The sequence below is a fragment of the Ochotona curzoniae genome, unplaced genomic scaffold (assembly GCF_017591425.1).
Source record: "Ochotona curzoniae isolate NIBS_2020 unplaced genomic scaffold, NIBS_Ocur_1.0 contig_2688, whole genome shotgun sequence".
Lineage (NCBI taxonomy): Eukaryota > Metazoa > Chordata > Mammalia > Lagomorpha > Ochotonidae > Ochotona > Ochotona curzoniae.
The window spans coordinates 23845161-23865207 of record NW_024465553.1 but is presented as its reverse complement, the minus strand read 5'-3'; the positions used below and the strand labels follow the sequence as shown (position 1 = coordinate 23865207).

At 46.6% G+C, this 20047-nt stretch overlaps 1 protein-coding gene across 3 annotated transcripts; it reads left to right on the top strand.

Annotated features, from left to right (window-relative positions):
- Positions 1 to 3638: 3638 nt before the first annotated feature.
- On the top strand, positions 3639 to 17655 carry CHURC1 (churchill domain containing 1). 3 transcript variants are annotated; one of them, XM_040975455.1, is made up of 4 exons: positions 3641 to 3759; positions 7095 to 7230; positions 8278 to 8351; positions 17015 to 17655. In XM_040975455.1, the coding sequence occupies exons 1-4, from the start codon at positions 3721 to 3723 to the stop codon at positions 17105 to 17107; spliced, it is 342 nt and encodes a 113-aa protein (XP_040831389.1). In that variant the 5' UTR covers positions 3641 to 3720; the 3' UTR covers positions 17108 to 17655. The 3 variants fall into 3 exon arrangements, with proteins under 3 accessions (XP_040831390.1, XP_040831389.1, XP_040831388.1); XM_040975454.1 differs by having other exon boundaries at positions 3642 to 3759; positions 8281 to 8351; XM_040975456.1 differs by lacking the exon at positions 8278 to 8351 and having other exon boundaries at positions 3639 to 3759.
- The last annotated feature ends 2392 nt before the right edge of the window (positions 17656 to 20047 follow it).

Here is a 20047-nt window from a genome sequence, read left to right as displayed (position 1 = left end):
TTATTTTTGTCAGGTGGAAAAGTTATTAAAAACCTTAATGAACATACCTATTATTAAGAAATGATTGTGGGTTTTAAAACTTTGACTTTTCTGTCTTTTAATTCCATTGTCCATGAACTTCTGAAATTCCTCTTGTGGTCTCAGTGATGAGGCACAAAGCTATACATCTCCCCCTTGTGGTTCTTCTTGGCATGTGCCCTTCAAAAAGATTCATTTTATTTGGCAGGCAGAGTTACAGAAACGTGGAGCATCAACAATCTGGGCTGAGCCAGGCAGAAGCCAGAAGCTTCATCTGGATCTCCCAGGTGAGTAAAGACCCCCAAGGATTTGGGCCACTTTCTGCTGCCTTCCCAGCTGTGTTAGCTGGGAGCTGGATCAAAAGTGGAGCAACCGGACCCAAACGGGCATCCATATGGGATGCCAGCATTGCAGGTGGCATTACGCCACCACACTAGCCTGATGTTTACTTTTTTTAAAAAAAAAGATTTATTTTTATTTTGATTGGAAAGGCGGATATACAGAGAGGAGAGACAGAGAGGAAGATCTTCCGTCCAATGATTCACTCCCCAAGTGAGCGCGGGTGCAGGGTCCCAAAGCTTTGGGCCATCCTTGACTGCTTTCCCAGGCCACAGGCAGGGAGCTGGATGGGAAGCGGGGCTGCCGGGATTAGAACCGGTGCCCATATGGGATCCCGGGGGTGCAAGGCGAGGACCTTAACCACTGTGCCACCGCGCCAGGCCCCTGATGTCTACTTTTTACACCTCCGATTTTTTTCTGGTTCTAATCATTCCCAACCAAATTCTGCGTCCCAGGGCACTGCTGTGGCAACACAAACTTTCAGTTGCTCTCTATCCAATGCAGATTAAAACCCCAACTCCTTGGCATGCTCTATTTGAAGTCTGCAAACCAAAAATCTCTACTTCTTTGAAGCTGGACACATTCTGTTCCCAACCTCCCACCTGGGAATAGTCTATTCTGTGCTCTGCATTTGCAAGAAGTGTGAACGTGTGTGCTCACTTCATCTCTCAATTTTGCAAATACCTGGGGAAGCAGGAACCGACAATGCCATTGTCACCTTTCTGTTGTCCACAGTCCTTGACTGCATTATGCACACTCAACACTTATCTGTACAACGGGTAAGAAAAAGAGATTCAATGGCTAATAAAACTGAAAGATTAGGCTTTTAAAAAAGAGAGAAAGCATTTAAAACTGGATCAGAAAACAGTGTTGTATAAACCAATTTTGTTCAGGAGTGATATAATGAGAGCTAGATATTTGATTTCAAATGTACTAGGTGGTCACATTGAAAAAACAAACAAACAAACAAAACAAAACAAAAAAACTAAGTTGCTGCCTGCACAGTGGCACAGCAAGCGAATATTCCACCTACTGTGCTGGCATTCCATATAGGCACAGGTGAATGCCCCTGCTACTCCACTTCTGATCTAGTTCTCTATTTTGTGACCTGGGAAAGCAACAGAGAGGATGGCTCATATCTTTGGGCTCCTGTACCTGTGTGGAAGACCCACAATGAAGCTCCAGGCTCCTGGCTTCAGACTGGCCCTCCTCCAGCCATTGTGGCCATTTGCGGAGTGAATTGGCAGATGGGAGATTCATGCTCTCTGTGTGTAAATCTGCTTTTCAAATAAAATTTAAAAACCCTGAAGTTTATTCTGATAATATATTTTACTTAACCCAATGCCTCAAAGACACTATTTCAACTTGTAATCACATAAACATTTCTAAAACAATATTTCCCTTTCTTTTTCCATACTAGGGCTTCCAAATTGACTGTACTTACATTACATCTCAGTTTGAATTTGCTACATTTGACATGCTGTCTAGCCACACATGTGGTCAGGGTTACACAAAGTCCATGGAAATATGAATTTTATAAGACAGCCACACATAGATTTCAGATTTTCTTTAATCAAAACAAAGTTAGTATTTAATTTCATTTTTTCCACTAACATTTTGAAGAGGCTGAGCTGGGCATAGGCACAGAGCACTAACCCTGGCTGACCAGATAGTACAAGACCTTTCACCACGCATTGCCTGGGTTTCTTCATCTCATCCATCTTTTTAAAAGATGCATTTATTTATTGTTTATTTATTTGAAAGGTGGAGTGACACATACAGAGATCTTCATCCACAACAGTCAAGGCTGGGCCAGGCCGCACGTAGAAGCCAGGGATTGCATCTGGGTCCGCACCGCAGGGGGCAGGGACCCAAGTTCTAGGCCATCATGTGCCACTTCCCTGGTACTAGCAAGAAATTCAATCCAGTGTGGGATGTGCGTGCCCCCAAGCAACAAACACACAGAATCACAATGCGTGTCGCTTTACCAACCTCATGGGGTAGGAACTGACATGAAGTGGGAAACTGACATGAGAACGTCTTGCCTGTGGAAGAAATGACCGTTGTATCCATTACAACTCTGAAGGCAGTTCATGCCCTGTCTTATCACCCTGGAGTTTTGAGTAACCACTGTAGATGCGGAGGCAAAATTTCCATATTAGAAAACCCAATTCGACTGGCCTGCTTTGCAGGGGTCATTAATCTCCCCTTTAAAGAATCTGGATGGCGGGATCTCCTTGGCACTTCGGTCTCCCTTCACTGACTTGACTCCAACACTGCAGGCTTAATGCCAAGAACCCGGCATTGTGGCGCAGCCGGTAAAGCGGATGCCTGCAGTGCTGGCATCCGCTATCAGATGAGAGTCCTTGTGGCTCTGCTTTCCATCCAGCTCCCAGCTGGGAAGCACCTACCACCCACAGGGGAGGCCTGGACAGAACTGCAGGCTTTCAGCTTCCGCCTGGACCTACCCTGGCCTTTGCAGATGATTGGGTGGTGTACCAGTGGATGGAAGATCTATCTCCTCTCTGTTATTTTGCCTTTCAAATAATTAAATCTTAGCGAGAATGTCAATATTCCCATTGATTGTCTCCACTGGAGTTATTGGCTGGGTATATAATAAAGATAGGTGGGTAAGAAGTGCGGTGAGGTCACAAGAGATTGTAATTCAGGTTAATTACAGCATGGTGAATGTCAGGATGCTGTCGATACAGTCGGAAAGAAGCGGCAAGGCGTTGATCAGCAGCATTTGGAGATATGTAGGGATGGGAGATGACGTAGGGATACTTGACCACGCAGTGTTTGTATTTACATAATAAGGTATCTGTGTGAGGCAGAGACATAGAAAATACATTTCCTATGGCCAAGTTCATTAGAGAGCCTTTGGGATGGTCATTTTTCACCAAGATTTTAGGTGTTCTTTTAAAGAGATTCTCCACAGAGCTAAGAGCCTCTTCCCAAAAGTTTATTTGCTTTTAATTGCTTATCCACCTGCCAAGGCCTGACCTCATCACTCTCACTGCTCGAAGGAATGGTACAGAAAGTGTTACAATTTCAGTGTTACAATGATGCTTAAGGGAAGCCACTAAGAAACACTGTAGCCTTTCTGTCAAACACCGGCAAGCGCCCTTGAGAAACGGGATCAGTTCCCCTCCTTCCACTTCCGTCCGCGCACCATCGCGGCCTCGCCCTCCGCTCCCTAACAACAGTTGTCAAGGGGCGGAGACTTCGACTCGGCTTCCGCGACCAAATACCGCGGGGTCGAATCCTGGAGGCGCGAGCGGCTAAGGACGCCTCCTTAGCTCTCGCGAGACCTTGCCTTCCGGAAGGGCTGGCTGGAGGACGGTCCCTGTGGACGGCGTCGCGATGTGTGGGGACTGTGTGGAGAAGGAGTATCCCAATCGGGTGAGCGAGGGCTGCCCGGAGCTGCCCGCGGCCTTGGCGGATGGCCGACCGCGGCCGGCCTGGCGCCCTGACGGCCCAGTGACCCGGTAGCTGTAGATGGACATTGGTCCCGGCGGGTGGCCGGCGGCAGCGCGTGCCTTGTGGGCTCCGCCCTGGTGGCTGTTGACAGCCACATCCCAACCCCCCCCAGATATTCATCCATACCTTATATCCTAGATGTACGGGCCTGCATTGCCAGGCCAGAAAGGAAGACTGCTACCTGAGAGTTTATCGTGCGGGGAGTATGCAGTTAATTAAAAAGTGGATAGTCATCTGTAAACACTTAGAGCACCATCTCCCTGCCGTCCCATCCCCCCTACCCCACCACAGCCCCGCAGCAGGTGGCTGGGAGGAAATAGCAAGAATCTTTGCATTTGACTGCTTTTTTTTCTGCCCCTTCTCAATATTTCATGAATAATACCTTCATCTAGTGCTGTCACTTTAGAGAAAAGAGTATCATGAAAGTCAGAAACAGTGACCCTGCCATTCCCGTGTGTGTGTGTGTGCTCCCCGAGAATGGTATCAGAGGGTTCAGAAGGACATTGTCATGGTAGGAGGCATGAGTGAAGACTTCATGAAGGGGGTGAATGAGGACCTTGGTCCTCGACCAGGAGCGATTTTTTTTTTAATCCTTCCATGGGACATCTGGTGCTCTCTGGAAAGTTCTGATTGTCACAGGGGGAGAGTAGTGCTGACCTGTAATGGGTAGAGGCCAGGAATGCTGCTGACCATTCTATCCTCCCCGCGGTGGCCGCTGCAACGGAGGATCGCCAGCTGCAGCGTCCATGTATAACGTTGAAGTTGAGCAACTGCAGTGGCAGTGAATGAGAATAAGATGGCAACCTGAACCAAACTTTACAACTAATTCACAAACAGGCCATGTGCAATACATTGTTTCAAAGGCTATTCCTGGTGCTGGTAAAAGCCATAAAGAACAGCAAGCACTAACCCTAAATCAGGATGGGGTTACTGCTAAGGGATTAACAGGTGACCCCAAAGGGTCACATGAGGTGAAGATTTCCAGGGTACATTTTTTTTTGGCTTCTTTGTTTTAATGATTTATTTGAAAGGCTCCTTCCGCATCATTTACACCTGACAGCGCGGAATTACTTGGGCGTTCCACACCTGGCCCCTCCTGCCTCCTGTAGCTTAGTTAACTGTAGGAACTCCCTGCTTGAAACTTTGTACTGTGTGGCACTCAATCTGATTGGAGGATTAGAGCTTAAAAACCCCTGACTTTGGCTGCTCGGAGCAGTGGGTCCTGGAGTGTATTGGAAAGGCTGATCTACAAAAAGAAGGAGAGACAGAGAAAGGTCTTCCATCTGCCAGTTCACTCCCCAAATGGCTGCAATGGTTGGAGCTGAGCCAATATGAAGCAATGAGCTTCTTCCAGGTCTCCCCGTTGGGTGCAAGGTTGCAAGGCTTTGGGCCATCATTTACTGCTTTCCCAGGCTGTAAGCAGGGAGCTGGGTGGGAAGGCTCCCAGAAGAAGCTCCTGGCTGGCTCCTGGCTACAGATTGGCTTGGCTCTGGCTGTTGCAGACACTTGGAGAGTTAACCAGTGGATGGAAGATCTTTCTGTCTCTCCTCTCTGTTAAATTTGCCTTTCCAAGAAAAGTAATACATAAGTCTTTATTATTTTTTTTAAGAGTAGTGTGGGTGGGGTAATGCCGACCTCGCTGCAGGAAGGAGTTAGCAGGACTCAACCAGTTTAGTGTTGGGAGAAGGAAGGAAGTGCTGCCTGGCTTTAGGGTTTACAACTCAGGCAACAGAAAAGACTGCATGTGTCGTCTCAGAAGTGAGAAGCCTACGGGGAGAAGAAACCACACCGGGGTGGCAAGTGGGCAGGTTGTCTCCATCATGGCATCATTTGAGGTAGAGAATGTAACATCTGAAGTCCAGTGAAGACCGAAGATGAGTTTGGGTACCAAGTTCAGACAGATGAGTCAGCCAGCTAACGCTGTCAAAATAAGAAGGATTTGTCCTGTGAATAAAAGAGCAATCGTTAGACCTGAACCTCAGGGAATACATTGGCAATGAAAATACAAGAATGTGTAGGCAAGATGAGCTGAGGTTTGAGGTGACTGGAAAACCAGGGAAGCGCCTCTGGAAGCACTTTCCCTCTAGTTTTATTCCGTTCTAAAATAAGGGTCATCATGAGGGAAAATTAAGCTTTTCTTAGGAATTTCAGAAGGCAGATTTAGAAATCATTAGGGGAGGGCTGTCAGGATATTAGTGCTTGAATCAGAATGCAGGACTTAGAAGCAGATGTTCAAAACAGCACTGGGTAGCTCAGGGGTGGAGCTGGCTGCCCTTGGCTCTGCAGGTGCCGTCTGGAATCTCGGGGACCCTTTAAGAATAGAAGCCACTTTGCTCAGGGCCAATGAAGGGAAAGGTTAAAACGACAGTGGCAGCAGCAAAAATGGGCCACTAATTCAGAAAATTTGGCAAAGTGAGAGAAATGGATTCGCTCTTGGGAAGCTCTTAGTGTAGAATGAGTAAGTAATATTTAATTATTTATCTCTAGCTAAATAAAGTTACCTAGAGTCCCGTGGTCAACGTTTTTCAGAGATTAGCAGCATAGTGCTGAATTTGTAATGAGAGCTCAGGCCCTCTTGTAATATTTAAGAACTTGAACTCAAACATGAATCTAGTTGGAAATTACTTTATGATGTTTTTGTACTCATCTATGAACTACTCAGAACTAGAACTCTTATATTTGTAGAAATTGCACAAACTTATAATAAATGCTTTTCAAATCAAACTGTAAGCCAGGGGCTGTCCCTTTCGCCGTCGTGTAGTAAGTTAAGCTTTTACCTGTGGTGCCGACATTCCATAAGAGTACCAACTTGTGTCCCAGCTGTTCCACTTGCAATCCAGCTCCCTGCTTATGGCCTGGGACAGCAGTGGAGGATAGCCTGGTCCTCGAGCCCCTGCACCCAGATGGGAAACCCAGAGGAAGCTCTTGTTGAGAGGGAATGATCTCCATCTTCTTGTTCACTCCCCAACACTGGCCCAGGCAGAAGCCAGGTCTCTCCTGTGAGTGGCAGAGGACCCTACACTTGGGCCGTCTCCTACAGCTTTTTCCAGGCCATTAACAAGAAGCTGGATCGTAAATGGAGCAGCTGGGACATAGTTTCCCATATGGGATATTTGTGTTACAGGTGGTGGCTGGTGGTTTTTACCTGTTATGTACAATGCCAGCTGCCCCAGCTATTAGAGATTGTAGGCTTATTAATCATCTTCAGCAAGGATTTCAAAATGTCAGAGAATTCAATTGCTACTTGTTATTTTCAGGGTAACATTTGTCTGGAGAATGGATCTTTCTTGCTGAACTTCACAGGGTGCACGGTGTGCGGCAAGCGGGATTTTATGCTGATCACAAACAGATCCTTGAAAGAAGAAGATGGGGAAGAAATAGTCACCTATGATCGTAAGTAGAGTTTTGTTTGTTTTTTAAGGTCAAGTCTGTTAGCAAATACCAGCTTTGGCAGTATTCTAAGACCTATTTTTTTCATTTTAGTTTTCATTTTTTTAGAATTTATTCTAGATGTGTATTTAATTCTTTTGTCAGAGCTATTTCCATTTTTTTTAGTTTTTACAATGTCATACTTTTAGTTCACTTCGCAAACACAGGTTTAACTTTCTATTAAGTAAAGAATTCTATTAATAGCAAGTAGGACCAAAACAAATAAAACTGTATCTCCAGAATGTAGACAATGCTGTAAAAATGGTCAGAATGTCAAAATATCAATGTCCCTCGTATATGCTACATTTTTTATGCACTGATTTATCACAGATCAGAGAAATCAAATCTATCTTTTGGGGACTGTCTTATTTCACTAAGCATAACAATCTCCAGTTGCATTCATTTTGTTGCAAAATACAGAATTTCATTCTTTTTTTATGGCTGAGTGGTAGTCTGTAGTATATTTCTAGCAATTTTTTATCCAATCAGCCATTGGTGAATATCTGGATAAGATTCCATAGCTTAGCTGTTGTGAATTGTGCTGCAGTCTGAGGCCCATTTTGATATTGTAATATAGCACTTAGTAGGTTTTTTTTTAAAGATTTATTTTTATTGGAAAGTCAGATATACAGAGAGGAGAGACAGAGAGAAAGATCTTCTGTCTACTGATTCACTCCGCAAGTGAGTGCAACGGCTGATACTATGCTGATCCGAAGCCAGGAGCCTCTTCCAGGTCTCCCACACGGGCGCAGGGTCCCAAAGCTTTGGGCCGTCCTCCACTGCTTTCCCGGGCCACAGGCAGGGAGCTGGATGGGAAGCGGGGCCAACTGGGATTAGAACCGGCGCCCATATGGGATCCCGGGCGTGCAAGGCGAGGACCTTAACCACTTGCGCCACTGCGCTGGGCCCAAAATTAAGATGGTTTTTAAGTGATATCATGAAGAGAGTACACATTTTGTTATTTTAAGGCATTCTCTAAGATTTGCTCACCATAATTTCTTTTTGTTTTGACAGATCTGTGTAAGAATTGTCATCATGTAATAGCCAGGCATGAGTATACCTTCAGTATCATGGATGAATTTCAGGTAATTATACACATATGGATATGTTGTTGGGAGGAGAAAAACAACAAGAACACCCTTGAAAATTTAGATATAGTTCTGATAAATCAAACAATAGCAAAAAAAACATTTATTTACCTATTTGAAAGAGGGACCGCAAGAGGAAGGGACAGGGAAAGAGCTTCTATCCACTGGTTACTCCTCAAATGGTTGCAATGGGTCAGGCCAGAGTAGGAGCTTCAGGCACCACGGGTGGCAGGACCAGACACTTGAGCTGTCTTCCACTATTTTTCTTTCCAGACACATAAGCAGGGAGTTGGCTTGGAAGTGGAGCAGTACAGGCACCAACATCCAGATCAGATGCCAGTGTTGCAAGCAGCTGCTTCACTTGCTATGCCACTAGCCCCATCTTGTGTCATTTTTTTTATTAGCCACACAATATTTTAACACATATATACAGCACATTTTGATCACATCAGGTGGTTGGCATAATTTGTGTTTGTTTCCTCATCTGCTTGGAGCTTCATGACTTTTGTGTTCCACTTCTGGATATGTTATTGGAAGCTGAAGCTACTGCCTGTGCTGAGGAGGGCTAGAGTCTGACTTCTGGGATGGTACTGAGGAAGGTACTGTTAGGAAACCTTCCTCTCTGTCCCTGCAGCCGCGCGCTCCAGCTGTCACTGTGCTAAGGTCAAATGGGCTTTTTAGCTGCAGCGTATGACTAGGAAGTATTAAACTCTGCCTTCCATTCCTTCTACCTGTGTAAGGTAAGAGACAGACTTTGGATGTGCTCATAGATACGTGCAGATCTGACTTTAAAGGGTCCCAAGTTGAAGTCTGCGCCTTACAAATGGTGTCTCAGGCGTGTTGGTTTGGTTTATAAAGAGCAGCACCATGTGGCTTCTTGGAGGGTTAGTTTGTTCCCCATGCAGTTCCGGGATGGCATACTTGCCGGCTTCAGTGTGGGCCGTACGTGCTGGCCATGGACGTTGTGACAGCGGGTCATCTTTGGCTTCTCTCGTTGGCGTCTAGAACAGAGAGCTCGGTAGTCTCAATGCGGTAAAGCATGTGAATATTCTTTTTTTTTTTTTAAGAGGTTTATTTCTTTACTTGAAAGGCAGAGTTAAAGAGGGAGGGAGGAGGGACGGAGAGATCAGTTCTCCATCCCACTGGTTCACCCCGAGTGACCGAGCCAGGAGCCCAGAACTCCACCGAAATCTCTCCCATGATTTTAGGGGCCCAAACACTTGAGGCACCCTCTGCTGCTTTTCCCAGGAATCCTAGCAGGGAGGCGGGTCCGAAGTAGAGCAACTAGGACTAAAACTGACACCCACATGGGACACTGGCATTGCAGGCGGCAGACGAACTCACCATGCTGCAACCGACCCCTTGAATATTATTTTTAAGATGACTGTGTCAAGATTAGAGGAGAAAGAGCTGAACCATTCTGAATCTAGACAATAAGGAATTTGCTGCAACAATTAGTTCTTCAGCAGTTGGGAAAGCATGTGAAGTGTTTTGTAGAAGGCTCTAATAGGCCGTAAATTGCCAAAGACTCGCAGCCATAAGAGTCACAGTGGAACTGGACAGTATAGCAGAGCCGGGGCCGAGCTGGAACCCGCCTGCGTGCCTCCCTGCTTCTGTTTTTAGACGGAGTGGCTGATCCTGTGAGAACTACAGATTCACCCTAGGATGGACAGAAATACAAGGTTAGAGCTTTTAGCAGGCAAGGGAATTACATTTAAGTCATTCAAATTTCGAGAATAGTTTAATTAGAAAAGTAAAATTATAGTCCTGTGTAACAGGAGCATAAAATAGTATTACCCTATCATTTCTTATTTCATTTCAGCATGGAGGAAGGTACTTAATTATGTGTCAGAATCTGGCCTGGTTTGTGGTAATTAACCCAAGCTGTGTCTTGATCCTATTTGTGTCTCCTTAGGAGCACCCAAAAAATCATGCCTCAAAAAGTATGTGTGTGTGTGTGTGTGTGTGTGTGTGTGTGTACACACACATATATAAAAGATGCATTTATGTGTTTCTGCATGGGCAGGTCCCGTCCACGTTGGGGTTCCTGTGCTCAGTGCTCGGCGGCTGGCTCTGCCTGCCTGCGTACCCTGGCAGTGTGGGCTCACGTGATTGGGCTCCTGCCATCCCTGGGGAGACCGGGCTTGGATTGCAGCTTCTGGCTTTGGGCCATTATGAGCCTTTGGGGTACAAACCAGGTGATGGGAGCTCTCTCTCTCTGTGTATGCCTCATGGTTACATAAACATAGATAAAATATTTTAAATATTCTGACATCTTTTTTTTTTAAAGTAAAAAAAAAAAACTTTTTGAAAATTATTTTTTTACAAGTAGTTTTTGTTTCGGCCTGGCCCAGTCCTGGCCTTTGCAGCCATTTGGGAAGTAAGTCGGGGACCCCTTTCTCACTCTGTCTCTCTTCTCTAACCCTGCCTTTCAAGTAAATCTTTAAAAAGAAAAGAAAAAGAAATTATGTATATGATATGTGTGACATCAGGTAAGATTAAGAACTTAATGGAGGAATAGTGGCTAGGTAAGGAAATGAGCAAACCATGGGCCTAAAAAAAGGCTTTATCGCTTTAAGGCAAGGATTGCTTCCAACTGTTTTCCAAAGTCGCCTGTTTATGTGGTAACCTGAGCTGTGTGCGGTGTTGAGCAGCTTGCCCTTGTAACTGCAAGCTGCCCCACATAGGAATGAAAAGGTAAAGGAAGATGGCTTGTGGCCGCAAAGCCTAGACCGCGTGCAAACCCATGTTTTGTATTCAGACACCTGAGCCTTTTAATAAAAAAAAAAAAAAAAAAAGATTTATTTTATTTTTATTGGAAAGTCAGATATACAGAGAGGAAGAGAGACAGAGAGGAAAATCTTCCGTGTGTTTATTCACCCCCCAAGTGGCCACATCGGCTGGAGCTGCGCCGATCTGGAGCCAGGAGCCTCTTCCAGGTCTCCCACACAGGTACAGGGTCCCAAGGCTTAGGGCTGTCTTGAGTGCTTTCCCAAGTCACAAGTAGGGAGCTAAATGGGAAGCAGAGCCGCCAGGAGTAGAACCAACACCCATATGGGATCCCAGTGTGTGCAAGGCAAGGATTTTAGCCACTAGGCTACCGCACTGGGCCCTACCAGAGCCTGGTTCTTAAAGTGATGCCTTCAGGTCACTTTGCTGTCTCTCCATAGCTCCCCTGTGGTGACATCCGAGCTCCTGCCTCCACTAGCCTGGCTTCCTTTTCTCTTACATCCTTACACATACTATGGTTAGTGCTGTCAGCTGTAGATACTTCCTTCTTTCTTAGTATGGTCAGAGATTGTTTTATATCTAAGAGGCAGATAGAGACCAACCAAGCAAGCACTCCCGTTAACTGGTTCATTCCTCAGATGACCCAGTAGCTCGGGCTAGGTCAGGCACAGCTGGCAGCAAGGCGCAGGTTTCCCATGTAAGTGATTAGAGCCTACCTTCTCCAGCCATCCTGCTCCCTCCCGAGCTTGCACTAGCAGGAAGCTAGAGGCAGGAGCTGGAGCAGGAGTCAGGGCACAAACCGGGACTCCGATGTGAGACCTGAACATCCCAGCCACTGGACTACATGCCCACTCCTGCGGGGGGGCCTCATCCCCTCACCCGTGCTGCTACTGCTGCGCCTGCTTCAGCAAGTGCACATCATCTTTCTAGCATCTCCTTTCTCTCCATGGAATTTCTTCTCTCTTTTTTTTTTTTTCCACATTACATGGAGTTAGTTATTTGTTAGAAGTAAGTTAAAGCGCTTTCATTTCACGCAGCTTCTTTTTTGACTTACCTTGTAATTATCTCACTCCTTCCTTTTGCTCCGTTAATTGAATAGGGCTCTGTCTTTCCTACTTATTTCCCTGTACTCCTCTTAACCACCTATAAACTGGCTTTCATTTCCGCATTACTAGCACTGCTGTCTCAAGTTTCCCATAATCTAACCAAGTTTGGTGGCTTCGCGTAGGTCCTCATCTGTCACGGTCTCTCCTGGACCTGGCTTTGTTAACCAGCGCTCTCTTTGAAGCAGTTCTTCTCGTGAAGTCCCTGGTGCTTGACCTTCTTGATTTTTAACTTACCTGAACCACTCCTTTGCTTTTTCTCTTATTTCCTTTCCTGTTTTGCTCTAATTCCTTGGAAGTTTGGTCTCTGGTCTGGAACCCTCTCTGTACCCCCTCTCGCAGTAGGCACGCGCACACTCAGTCTCAGCTGAAACCCCTTGGTATCCTTCCAGATGTGCTTGTCTGACCCTGCCCCCACCGGCCCTGTTTCCTCCCTGTGTGTCTCTTTGTTTTTGTTTCCAGCTCTACAACCTCACTGAAGCTTAAATTACTACAACAGCCCCCATACTAGTTTTGTTGTTGCTGTTTTTAGATTTTTTTATTTATTGGAAAGTCAGATTTATAGAGAGGAGGAGAGACAAAGATCTTCCATCCACTGGTTCACTCCCCAAGCTGCCGCAATGGCCAGAGTCGAGCTGATCTGAAGCCAAGAGCCAGGAGCTTCTTCCGAGTCTCCCATGTGGGTGCAGGGTCCCAAGGCTTTGGACTGTCCTCAACGGCTTTCCCAGGCCACAAGCAGGGGGCTGGAAGGAAAGTGGAGCAGCAGGGACATAAACCAGTACCCATATGGATCCCGGTGAATGCAAAGCAAAGACTTTAGCCATTAGGTTACCACGTGGGCCCAAACTGTAGTTTAACTACTACAATTGTATTAATTTACAGGCAGGCCGGCATTTGGCACAGCTCTTCAGGTGCTGCTTAGGATGCCTGTGTCCCATGGGATGGCTGGGTTCGAGTCCCACCTCCCCGCTCCAGCTGCCTGCAGTGATGGTTCAGTACTTCTGCGGGAGACCCACTTGAGTTCCTGGCTGCTGGCTTTGGCTTTGCAGGCATTTGGGGAGGAAAGCAGCAGTGGGTGACATCTGCGTCTGTCTTCTGCACTTCTCTCCCTGCTCTTCTCAAGATGACACTCCTCATGACCATTGTTTTATTTATTTTAGACATTGTAAATTTAAACATAACTCAGCATTAGACAGAGGCATCTTAACTTTCACTACCCAGTTCTAGTTTACTTCATTTATACCTCTCTAACCCTCCATCTCCATGCAGGGTTATCTCTCGTTACCTCTGTGACTGGTTTCCTACATGAGGAGGATTATGAACTGGGCACTTGGCACAGCAGTGAAGATGCCATTTGAAATACCCACGTCTTATTTTTAAGCACGTTGGGTTCAAGGCCAACTGCTTCCAGTACAGCTTCCTGGCTAGTGAGGGCCCAAGGGCTTGGTTCAGGCCCTGCACGTGGCAGAGCTGGCCGGAGTGCTGGCCTTGTAACTGCACTGCTCTGGCCCAGCCATTGTGAGCATTTGGCGAGTAAACCAGCTGATCGGAGAGCTCTCTTTTTTTATATATTTATCTTTCAAATAAAAAGTTCAATATAAGTCTCTATGTCTTAAAAAAAATTTATTTATTTTTATTGGAAAGGCAAAAAATCTTCCATCCACTGGCTCTGTTCCCGAATGACCACAACAGCTGGAGCTGAGCTGACCCAAAGCCAGGGGCCACGAGCTTCTTCCGGGTCTCTCACGTAGGTGCAGGGTCCCAAGGCTTTGGACTGTTTTCTCCTGCTTTGCTAGGCCACAAGCAGGGGGCTGGAAGGGAAGTGGAGCATCTGGGACACAAATAAGCATCTGTATGGTATCCTGGCTCTTGCAGGGGAAGGATTAGCCAACTGAGCCATTGCACTGGGCCCAAGAAATCTATCTTAAAACCATAATAATACCACTGTGAAACAAAGTAAGATTTTCTGATGGTAAGACAAGAGGGGAGGGGCTAGAAAAGGCTCAATTGGCTAGTCTTCCACCTATAGCACCAGCAACCCATATGGCAGCCAGTTCAAGTCCCGGCTGTTCCACTTCCCATGCAGCTCCCTGTTTGTGATCTGGGAAATCAGTGGAGGATGGCCCAAAGCCTTGGGATCCTGCATCCATGTGGGATATCTGAAAGAAGCTCCTGGCACTTGGATTTAGATTGGTTCAGCTCCGGTCACTGTAACCATTTGGGGAGTGAACCAACCAATAAATGGAAAATCTTTTTCTTTCCTTCTCTCTGTAAATCTGTTTTTCCAAGTAAAACCAGAATAAATCTTAAAAATAATTTTTAAAAAATATATGTGTATATAGGGAAGGAGAGACAGACAGCAGTGCAGAATTTCAATGTGAAATACATTTAAATGATTGCAAGAACTCTCACTTGTTAAAATGCCTCTCACAAAAAGCCTTTACGTGGACTGTGTGTTTACCTCCAGAAACAAGAAGGATGTATGACCTGTTTCCTGTTCCTCTGTGGGCCAGGGAGGGAGGGAGTAGGGTCAAAAACGGAACCAAATAGAGGAAGAGGACAGGCAGGCAGACCCCAAGTCCAACAGCTGATGTAAGACAGGGTTGACCCCATTCCCTTCCCCTCCCTTCCAAAGCTCCGCCCATACGTCCTGTCCCCATAGAGCTGTTGCGCAAGCTCAGGACTGGCTGGCTCGCTGCCTGGCCGCTCTGGTGAAAGCCTTCCCCATGCCGAGTCAGTGACAGCCCAGGGCACCGTGCTCCTGGCATCACAAGCTACGGTATTAGACATTTTCCCGTAGAAGCACTGCTACATACGGTTGGACCCTGTAGTGGCTGGGTAACATAAATGTAAAGCCTTGTGGCCTTCCCTCAGAAGTGTTCCATGTCACATACACACCTCTGCAGAAAATTCCTTCTGCATTCCAAACAGTGGGCTTGCAGTGAGCCGGACTCCAGGCCACCTGTAAGTGAAAGAGGACCAGTGTCATCCGCCTTCCAGACTCAGGGATTGTCGTGCAGGAGAGGGTTGTTTCCCTCCAGTTAGGCTTAGCGTGCTGACCCGTCCTTGCCGACTTCCACGTCCCACCAGCACACCTGGCTGCTTGCACAACAAACAGCACCAAGTATAAACTTGGCAATGGCTGCCGTGGCTGGAAACTCAGATATTTGTCTAGTTTCACATATTTTCCCTTTTTGCCTCTTTCTCCTTCATTTGCAATAAAAGATTGTCATTCTCGTGAGGATAGCTGGAGGATTGGAGCAGTGAAAGACCTTGAAGAGAAGAGATGTTTTACTTTTTAATTCGCAAGGCTGGAATTTGAGCCCTAACCTCCACACGTTTCCGCTGTGTACTTGGTTTTGGGGAAGCAGTCTTGCTGGCACCGCCGTGCATGAGGAGGCAGACCGGCGGATGCCTGCACCTGCGTGTCTCTGCTGTGCTCGGTGTTTCCTTCTGCAGCCCCCTCTCGTCACTGCTGCAACCAGCAACCGCTTCGACTGCTGAGGATCCGGCAGCCGGCCATCCCAGCATCTCGTGTGGAAATATCAGTGTCTTTCCCATAGGTGCTTGTCTTCTTAAAGTAAGAAGGTGAACAGGATTTTTGCCTAAAACACTAGTCTGAACACCTGTTAAGTCCAGGACACACAAAGCTTCTCACACAGATTTGATTCCAGACACACCACACCGGGGAATTTCCCACAGTTGTGTATTTCCCTGGAACATGCGGATAGCTTCCAGGCCCGTGTATTGCGGCACTGCAGGTTAAACTGCAGCTTGGGACCTCAGCATCTGTTTCAGAGTGAAGTCCTAGCTGCTCTGCTTCCCGTCCAGCTTCCTGTTGATGCATGCTGGGAGGCAGCTGCAGAGGGCCCAAGGCCTTGTGCTCCCTGGCACCCACGTGGCAGGTCTAGGCAGAGTTCTGGGCTCCTGGCTTTTGCTTGACCCACGCTCAGCTGTTGAGGAATTTGGGAAATAAACCAGCAAATACAAGATGGCTGTGTTATCTGGCTTCCAGGCAGATGAAAATGAATGGACATTTTTAAAGTAACTCTGGCATGGAAATTCTCTCCTTCTTTTGTTCTCTCTAAGTCATTTTTGTTGCATGTTACTGATAAGTAGCCTGGCAGGGGCAGCCCTAAGAATAGGAATGTGTCCTTAGGGACCCACACTCGAAGTGCTTCGTTACTGTAATGGCGGGACTGAGCTAAGTAGGTGCACTTCCCAAGTCCAAGAAATACCTGTTCATTTGCAAGGTGGCATTCTTTTTATTTCATTCTTCTTCCTTCCTTCTTTTATTTTTTCTTTTCTTCCTTCCTTACTTCCCTCTTTCTTTACTAAGGTTTATTGGAAAGGCAGATTCATAGAGAGAAAAATAGAGACACATCTTCCACTCAGTACTTCATTCCCAAATGGCCATAACAGCTGGAGCTGGGCTGGTCCTGTAGCTTCTTCTGAACCTCCCTAGTTGGTGCAGGGACCCCAAAAGTTGGACCATCTTTCATTTCACTGCTTTCCTATGCACATGAGTAGGGAGCTGGATCAGAAATGGAGCGGCCAGGACTGGAAGCAGCGCCCGTAGCAGGTGCTGGTACAGCAGACAGTGACTTTGCCTGCTACAACACAGCATTAGTCCCCAAGATGACCTTCTTGCTTCTAGAAACTAGTACGTAAGAGCACATATTCAATGTTAAGAAACAAAGGGATACAGAAAACACGTGTTCAGACATTTTGTGGACGGGTGTTGAAGAAACTAAAGTCTAGAGAGAGAATGACTCCCCGACTCCCTGCCCGTTCCTTGAGGTGACTGTGTACTTTGTCTTGTTCTAGGAGTACACCATGTTGTGTATGCTGTGTGGCAAAGCTGAAGACACCATCAGCATTCTCCCTGACGACCCCCGCCAGATGACCTTGCTGTTCTGAGGCTCTTGCGGTTCTGTTGCCGCCGCGGGGGGCTGGCTACCAGTAGTGCAGTGCCCTGGCTTGTCCCACCTCGCTGACAGTGAAAATCCCCTGCGTGGCTTTTTTCTCTGCTTAGACTTACGTTTGTTTTTTAGTTTGTTTGTTGTTTGTTTGCAGGGTGGCTGTGCTGTAGAGCTGGGCTCCTTCCCATGGCTGCAGCCAGAGGGAGACTTCTTGGTTAGCAGGTGGGCAGCCAGGAAGTACCTAGAACAGGAGTACCCTCAGGGCCTCCATCGCAGTTTCTCAGAAGAAGAAACGGGGCTCCTTGGAATGCTGCCTCATTCTAGGATTCAAACAGGAACTACCCCCAAGATGTGCCAGGAGCATTGTGTGTCCCCTCCACCCCCCACAAAGAAAATGACAATGATTGGTGTGTCAGAGAGGAGCTGATGGCTAAAGTCTCCAGGCACCAGAACTTTGTAAATGTGAGGCTTGCATCCTTGTGAGTTCAATTTAATTGTGGATGTTCAAACAATTTGAACAATAAAGTAAAGTCGTATTGGATTGTAGCCCAAACTATATAATGCATAGCCACAAGTCCATGCTGATAGAATGGTTGTTAAATAACTAGATGGGTGAGGACAGGCCAGTGCCTCAGGCAGAAGACCCCAACTCCTTCAGGGTGGTCTAAGCCCAGGGACTTCTACCAACAAGCTTGGTAAAAAAGGGCGTGTGGCCGTACCTGGGCAGTAACACCTCGGGGCTAATACGTGCTCAGTGGTAGATCACATGAGTAACTTGTTCCCCTGATCTAATGAAAAAGAAACTTCACCTCTGCAAGTACGCCACCCTCCAGCCCGTAACCCCAGTCCCCTCACACAAACCCCAGTGGAGGTGCATCCTACTTACTGCCCACCCAGTACGCCTCTAAACCCTGCAGTCAACGCAAAAACAACAAAAGCCCTGGGGAGCCATCATGGCCAGGAGGAGCCTACAGAGACGCAATAGCTAAAGGTGACCTCGTGTTGCGGAGGGATCCTGTACCAGACGAAGGGCGTTTACTGAAAATTAGGGAACGCTGAATACCCACGTGTGGACTTCAGCTAACGTGAGAATAGAATGGCTTCAGTCACTCCGAAGGGATCCTAGAACCTGTTACTTTGGACAGTTGATAAACACTGACCAGAAGGGTATGAACTCAGGCATGTGCGCCCCTGTGCCGTGTGGTGGCAGAAGAGCCACTAAGCAAAGCACAACTCTGGAGCTCAGTGTCCCTTTTCTATTAAATTTGATGAATAAAATTGGTATCAGACTTCCTTCTCGGTATGGTCAGTCAAAGGAATGAATGAATGTAAAATGCATCGGAAAGCATATAAGGTTCTATAAGGATAGAACAAGATGGCTTCAGTTGGGTTTCACTGTGAAACCCAAATTTAAGTGGTTAAGCGTTAGGATCAAAATTGTTTCTTCTTCATATCCAAGAGATTTGACACTCTAAGGCCTTGCATATGCGCACACACACACACACACAAAGTGGACAAAGTGTTCTTTATTGATGCCATGAGGAAGCTTTGTCATGTGACATCAGTAATAATAGCTGAGGTTTATTGAGTGTTTCCCATGTGCCAAGACTTTTTAGAGCATTTATTTAACCCATGATGTAGGTACTATTGTTATTCCAGTTTCAGGGCAAAAAGCTAAGACCCAAGGAGGTAGCGTTGCGCAGGCCCCCTGGCAGAAGTGTGACCCTCACACAATGACGGTGTCGAGACCGCGGCAGGTGCAAGGGCCTGACAAGTCTAGGAGGTGGCGGCAAACACACAGTGCACCACGCACCAAGGCGTGTCAGACCCAGATTTATTACTCAGAAAAGCGAAGTCAGCTGCTCCGTAGGGACCCGTTGTTTTATTCCTGGAAGATGTTTTCCATTTTGCCTCAAATCTATATCTGACCTGCTGAGGAGATCGTTTGGTGAAATGAATCCAGGAAGCAGAGGAAATGGCTCCCTCCTTTAAATAGCAGGACTGAGCCCATTAGAGCCTCTGAGTCGTCCCTTCTTGCGTCTGCTCAAGTGTCCAGCCTCGTCCATTGAAGCTGGAGGGTGTGCATTCCTGTCTGCCCGGCTCGTGGTGTGCTCTAATTGCAGCATGTGCAATTAGCTGTTGGGTTTGGAATATTGATTACAAAATTTTAAAGCATAGGATCCTGCCTGCGTCTTTCATTTTTATTCAACATGGTGTTGTGTTTTGTGATACCATCTCTACCATCTTCTAGAATCCTGTGGATCTAATAAAGACTTCTTGAACCCATAAATAAATAAATGAATCTTTATTTTTCTTGTTCAAATGAAGGGTAACTGGGTAAACACATTAATCTTAACTTCTCACCCTGAGATAGGAAAAAGAGGGTAAATCACCTCCGGGTATCATTGGAAATGTAGGGGCTTGTTCAGGCACCTCATTTTTTTTACCTGCTTACTCCATGATGCACAAATCTGACATCTGAATAACTGGGCTATTGAAGTTTAAAACTTGGCATATACACAGACAGATTTACAGACAAAAAGAGAGGGAAACAGATTTACAGACAGAAAAAGCGAGGGAAAGATCTTCCATCTGCTGATTCACTCCTCTAATGGCCACAATGACCAGAGCTGAGCCCATCTAAAGCCAGGAGCCAGGATCTTCCTGGTCTCCCATGTAGATGTAGATGCAGGATCCCAAACACTTGGACCATTTGAACATCCTCCAGCTTTCCCAGGCCACAAGCAGGGAGCTGGATAGGAAGTGGAACAGCTGGAACACAAACTGGTGCCCCATACGGGCTTCAGGTGCTTGCAGGCGGAGGATTAGCCAGTTGAGCCATCACGCTGGCCACTTGGCTTATATTTGGAATTGTGTTGTTTCAGCAGGATTGTAAAGAAAGTGAGCTTCCCGTTGCTGGTTCACTCCCCAGACGGCC